Below are 6,430 nucleotides of genomic sequence, written 5' to 3' on the forward strand. Positions count from 1 at the left end.
GGTACCGCGGGTGGGCGAAACCATTGGGGGGGGACGGAGGGGGGGGCGACCACGGAATGGGGGGGGGGGAGAGACCACGGGGGGGATCGGGGGGGGGGCGAGGGGGGGGAGACCACGGAATGGGGGGGGGGGGGGGAGAGACCATGGGGGGGATCGGGGGGGGGGCGAGGGGGGGGAACCGGGGGGGGAGACCATGGGGGGGATGGGGGGGGGCGAGGGGGGGAGACCACGGAATGGGGGGGGGGGGGGGGAGACCACGGGGGGGATGGGGGGGGGGGCGAGGGGGGGGAACCGGGGGGGATGGGAGAGACCACGGGGAGAAATGGGGGGGGGGGCGCTGGGCGGCACCACTGTGGTAACGGGGGGGGGGGGGGGGAGACCACTGGGGGTCTCCTCCACCCTTCCCCTCCCCCCCCCAGGCCACCACGACCCGCCGACCTGCGACCAGCAGCGACCCCCAACACCCCTGTGACCCCCCAACACCCCTGTGACCCCCCAAAAACCCCCCTGTGACCCCCCAAAACCCCCTGTGACCCCCCCAACCCCCCTGTGACCCCCCAAAACCCCCCTGTGACCCCCCAACACCCCTGTGACCCCCCAAAAACCCTCCTGTGACCCCCCAACACCCCTGTGACCCCCCAACACCCCTGTGACCCCCCCAAAAACCCCCCTGTGACCCCCCAAAACCCCCTGTGACCCCCCAACACCCTGTGACCCCCCAAAACCCCCTGTGACCCCCCCAACCCCCCTGTGACCCCCCAACACCCCTGTGACCCCCAAAACCCCTTGTGACCCCCAAAATCACCTTGTGACCCCCAAACCCCCCCTGTGACCCCCCAACACCCCCTCTGTCCCCCCCCAAAAATCACCTTGTGACCCCCAAACCCTGCCCCCCCCCCAATGCTCCGGGGGGTCCGCACGTCCCCCCTGGGTGCCCCCGAGGTGCCGGGTGCCCCCTACGCCGTGTGGGTGCTGTGGGGGGGTCACAGCCGCCCCCAGCCCGACGGCACCCTGAGCGCCGACGGCTCCGTCACGCTGGTGCGGGGCGAGGGGGGTCCCGGGGGTCCCGTCACCGCCCTGGTGGATACGGGGGGGCCCTGGGACCGGGAGCGGCTGCTGCGGGGGCTGTCGGAGCGCGGGGTGTCGCCGCGTGACGTCACCCACGTCGTCTGCACGCACGGGCACTCGGATCACGTGGGGAACGTCAACCTCTTCCCCGAGGCCACCTTGGTGGTGGGGTGTGACGTCAGCCGCGGGGCCGGGCTGTACCTGCGGCACGGATTGGCCGAGGGACGTTCTTACGTCATCCATCCCGGTCGGTTGGAGGTGATGGCGACGCCGGGTCACACCCTGAACCACGTCAGCCTGGTGGTGCGCGACACCGCGCTGGGGACGGTGGTGGTGGCCGGGGACCTGTTCGAGAAGGAGGAGGACGAGGAGGAATGGAGAACGTTGAGCGAAGACCCGGCGAAGCAAGAGAGGAGCCGTCGGAGGGTGTTGGCCATGGCTGACGTCATCGTGCCGGGTCACGGGCCGCCCTTCCGGGTCTTCAGGGAGTGGGGGGAGGGGGACGGCCCTTGGCGGGAGGAGGAGGAGGAGGAGGAAGGAGATGGGCGCAAGGGACGCGGGGACGACGCCGGGGGAGGTGGGAGCCCTGGAGACGTCCCCGAGGAGGAGGAGAACGCGACGGGAGATGTCCTCAAGGGATGACGCGCCCCGCGGGGAGGTGGGACCCCTGGAGATGTCCTCAAGGGACGATGGACCCCGTGGGGGCACCCCCAGGAGAGGTGGGAGCCCTGGAGATGTCCTCAAGGGACGATGGACCCCGTGGGGGCACCCCCAGGAGAGGTGGGACCCCTGGAGATGTCCTCAAGGGACGATGGACCCCGTGGGGACACCCCCAGGAGAGGTGGGACCCCTGGAGATGTCCTCAAGGGACGATGGACCCCGTGGGGACACCCCCAGGAGAGGTGGGACCCCTGGAGATGTCCTCAAGGGACGATGGACCCCGTGGGGACACCCCCAGGAGAGGTGGGACCCCTGGAGATGTCCTCAAGGGACGATGGACCCCGTGGGGGCACCCCCAGGAGAGGTGGGACCCCTGGAGATGTCCTCAAGGGACGATGGAGACACGAGAGCCCTGGTGGGTGTCCCCGAGGCCTTGAAGACCCCCGTGAGATGTCCCCAGGGGGGGACAGGAGCACCTCGGGGACATCCCAAACACAAAATAAAGCCCATGACCATCTCCTGGTGCCGCGTCTTTGTGGGGTAACGAGGACGTTAACGAGTCGGGTGGTACTGGTGTCCTCCCAGGGCCCAGAGCGTGGTGGGGGTGGAGATGCTTTGCCCAAGTGACGAGCGCTCGAGGGTTGGTGGCCGTTCCCTACCGGGGCCAACTCGTCGACCACCGTAGGTCCCATCTCTGGAGCCAGAAGCTCTTGGCAAGGGTTGGAGAAGACCCCACAGAGCAAGGTGACAGCCCCCCCCAAGACGCTCTACAAGGGTTGGAGAAGAACAAGGTGACCCCCCAAGACGCTCTACAAGGGTTGGAGAAGAACAGGGTGACCCCCGAGATGCTCTACAAGGGTTGGAGAAGAACAGGGTGACCCCCAAGATGCTCTACAAGGGTTGGAGAAGAACAGGGTGACCCCCGAGATGCTCTACAAGGGTTGGAGAAGAACAGGGTGACCCCCAAGATGCTCTACAAGGGTTGGAGAAGAACAGGGTGACCCCCAAGACGCTCTACAAGAGTTGGAGAAGAACAAGGTGACCCCCAAGGTGCTCTACAAGGGTTGGAGAAGAACAAGGTGACCCCCAAGATGCTCTACAAGGGTTGGAGAAGAACAAGGTGACCCCCAAGATGCTCTACAAGGGTTGGAGAAGAACAAGGTGACCCCCAAGATGCTCTACAAGGGTTGGAGAAGACCCCCACAGAGCAAGGTGACCTCAGAACCAGAAGAAACAACCTCTCAGAAACCAAACCCAACCATAAACGACACCAGACCCTCCCCCAAACCCCAACGTCTCCAGGAAGGTGGGTGAGTCCACCCGGAGCAGAGTCTTCTCCCCCTTGAGAAGACCACGGAGGCAGGAGAAGGTTCTCACCGTCTCTGAAGGACTCGGGAGGACGTCAGAGCTGACAGTAGAGGTCCTCAGCGTGCCGGGGATGGAGCAGAAGCATCTTGTAGGACGGAAGAGACCAGGAGATGGCTCTGGAGGACAAGGATGGATTCTGGAAGGGGTTTGATGGACCCAGATGTGATGTCACAGGGGTTAGAGGGGTCTTGATGGGACCAGGAAGACCAGTGGAGGCTTGGGTGTCCTGCGGAGCAGGAACCCCGTGGTGGGGACATCGAGATGAAGAGGATCTGAGGAGGGGACAGATGTCCAGGAACCTCCCGGTGGCATCCCGGGTGGTCTTGAGGATCAAGTGGGGCTCAACGATGGCCCTGGGAAGGGGTTTGGGGGGGGGGTGTCCAAGGTGCCCTGGAGAGCCCAAGGAGGGGCGTGGGGCACGAGGGAGATCTCAGGAGGCTTCGTGTTGGGAATGGGGGGGGGGGGGGGAGGCTGAGAAGATCAGAGGTCACCCCGAAGCGTGACCTGAGGGGGTTGGGGGGCTCCAGGACACCCCAAAATGTGACCTGAGGGGTTCAGAGGTCCTCAGGTCACCCCATGATGTCACCTGAGGAGTTCAGAGGACCCCAGGACCCCCCCAAAAACGGTCGGGGGCGGGACACAGAGCTGGGTCCCACCGGAGGAGCCAACGGGGGGGGGGGGGGGGGGCAGAGGTGGGTGACGTCACGGTGTCCCCAGGGTGGGTGACCCCTCAGAAGGTCCCACGGGTGGTGGGGACAGACGTGGCACCACCCTATAGGACACCCCCTTCCCCCGTCCCAGTTCTCCCAGTCCCTCCCAGTCTCCCACGAGACACAAGGACGCGCTTTTTGGGGGAGGTCACCTCGACGTCCTCGAGGTCTTTGTCCCCACCGGCGTCATAAAAAAGCGAGGCGGCACCACCGAGCGGCTGCAGCCATGTCCTCCTCGTCCCCGCGCCCGTGGGTGGCCACGGCGGCCCCGCCGGTGGCCCTGCTGGTGGCCCTGCTGGTGGCCTCGGTCCGGGGGCACGTTGGAGACGACCCCACCAGGATGATCTCTGTGGACAACGGGGGACCGTGGGGTGAATGGGGAGACCCCGAATTCTGCCCCAGAAGGTCCCACGCCACCGGCTTCCAGCTGAAGGTGGGACCAAGGGGACACGGGTGGAGGGGGGGGGACACACACGGGGTCGGGGGGTGGGACACGGGGGGGGTGATGGCTTCTCGGTGTCCCCCAGGTTGAGCCCCACAGGGGGTTCTTCGGGGATGACACGGCCCTCAACGGGGTCCGGCTGCTCTGCCAGGACAGGGAGATGGTCACGTCCAGCGAGGGACCGTGAGTGACGGGGACGTGGGGTGGGGTGGGGGGACGCGCCACGGGGGGGGGGGTGTGGGGTGACGGTGGTGGCCGGGGGAGGGGGGGGTCTGGGGCAGGGGGGAGGGGTCTGGGGCTGGGGGGTCCCTGGCTATGGTGGCCCTGGGACACCCATCTAAGGTGACGGTGGTGGCCATGAGTTCACCGCGTGTGGTGGCCCCACAACCATGATGTTCCTCCACGGCCACCACGACCCCTCCATGGCCACCACACCTCATCCATGGCCACCATGGTGTTCCTCCATGGCCACCATGACCCCTCCATGGCCACCATGGTGTTCCTCCATGGCCACCACACCCCATCAATGGCCACCACACCTCATCCACGGCCACTGCGACCCCTCCATGGCCACCACACTCCATCCACGGCCACCATGACGTACCTCCACAGCTACCATACCCCCTCCATGGCCACCATGGTGTTCCTCCATGGCCACCACACCCCCTCCATGTCCACCGTGACCCCTCCATGTCCACCACACCTCATCCATGGCCACCGTGACCTCTCTATGGCCACCACAACCCATCCATGGCCACCATGATGTTCCTCCATGGCCACTACAACCCATCCATGGCCACCACACCCCCTCCATGGCCACCACACCCCCTCCATGGCCACCACCATCCATCCATGACCACCATGACGTTCCTCCATGGCCACCACACCCCCTCCATGGCCACCACAACCCCTCCATGACCACCGTGACCCCACCATGGCCACCATCATCCATCCATGACCACTATGATGTTCCTCCATGGCCACCACACCCCCTCCATGGCCACCACACCCCCTCCATGGCCACCACAACCCATCCATGGCCACCGTGACCCCACCATGGCCACCACCATCCATCCATGACCATCATGATGGTCCTCCATGGCCACCACACCCCCTCCATGGCCACCACACCCCCTCCATGGCCACCACCATCCATCCATGACCACCATGACGTTCCTCCATGGCCACCACACCCCCTCCATGGCCACCACAACCCCTCCATGACCACCGTGACCCCACCATGGCCACCATCATCCATCCATGACCACTATGATGTTCCTCCATGGCCACCACACCCCCTCCATGGCCACCACACCCCCTCCATGGCCACCACAACCCATCCATGGCCACCGTGACCCCACCATGGCCACCACCATCCATCCATGACCACCATGATGGTCCTCCATGGCCACCACACCCCCTCCATGGCCACCACACCCCCTCCATGGCCACCACCATCCATCCATGACCACCACCATCCATCCATGGCCACCATGACGTTCCTCCATGGCCACCACACCCCCTCCATGACCACCATGATGTTCCTCCATGGCCACCACACCCCCTCCATGGCCACCACAACCCATCCATGGCCACCGTGACCCCATCCATGGCCACCGTGACCCCACCATGGCCACCACCATCCATCCATGACCACCATAATGTTCCTCCATGGCCACCACCCCCCCCCCACGGCCACCCCACCCCAGGACGGGTCCCGGCCGATGTCCCAGGCGGTGACCCCGCCGTGCGCGTGTGTGTGTGTCCCCCCCCCAGCCGCGGCACCTGGTCCTTCCCGCTGAGCTGCGGCCGCGGGCAGCGCCTGGTGTCCTTCCGCCTGCGCGTGGAGGCGCCTCGTGGGCTCTGGGACGACACGGCCGCCAACGACCTGGACGTCGCCTGCTCGGACGGGACGGTGCTGGAGGGCCGGGGGGGCCCCGCGGGGACCTGGGGCAACTGGAGCGTCGCCTGCCCCCCCCGCCTGGGGGGTCTGCGGGCTCCGCACCCGCCTGGAGCCCCCCCAGCCCCGCGGCGACGACACCGGCCTCAACGGCGTCGAGATGTTCTGCTGCCCATGAGACACCCCCACAGCCGCCGCCCCCCCCGCCGCGGGCACCCCCCGGCCCACGTGGACCCCCCCAATGTCCCTCGTGGCCCCCCCCACCCCCCAATGTTCCCCCGG

General features: G+C 66.7%; 2 protein-coding genes across 2 annotated transcripts; both read left to right on the forward strand.

Annotated features, from left to right (window-relative positions):
* Positions 1 to 885: 885 nt before the first annotated feature.
* On the forward strand, positions 886 to 2,123 carry MBLAC1 (metallo-beta-lactamase domain containing 1; the record flags this gene model as incomplete). Its single annotated transcript, XM_075741546.1, has 1 exon — positions 886 to 2,123. A coding segment is annotated over one exon (825 nt), but the record flags the coding sequence as incomplete, so codon positions are not given.
* A 1,847-nt stretch (positions 2,124 to 3,970) lies between these two features.
* On the forward strand, positions 3,971 to 6,420 carry LOC142599782 (vitelline membrane outer layer protein 1 homolog; the record flags this gene model as incomplete). The annotated part of the gene is made up of 3 exons (XM_075741547.1): positions 3,971 to 4,239; positions 4,334 to 4,431; positions 6,025 to 6,420. Coding segments are annotated over exons 1-3 (701 nt in total), but the record flags the coding sequence as incomplete, so codon positions are not given.
* Positions 6,421 to 6,430: the final 10 nt, after the last annotated feature.

Source organism: Balearica regulorum, unplaced genomic scaffold (genome assembly GCF_011004875.1).
Source record: "Balearica regulorum gibbericeps isolate bBalReg1 unplaced genomic scaffold, bBalReg1.pri scaffold_142_arrow_ctg1, whole genome shotgun sequence".
Lineage (NCBI taxonomy): Eukaryota > Metazoa > Chordata > Aves > Gruiformes > Gruidae > Balearica > Balearica regulorum.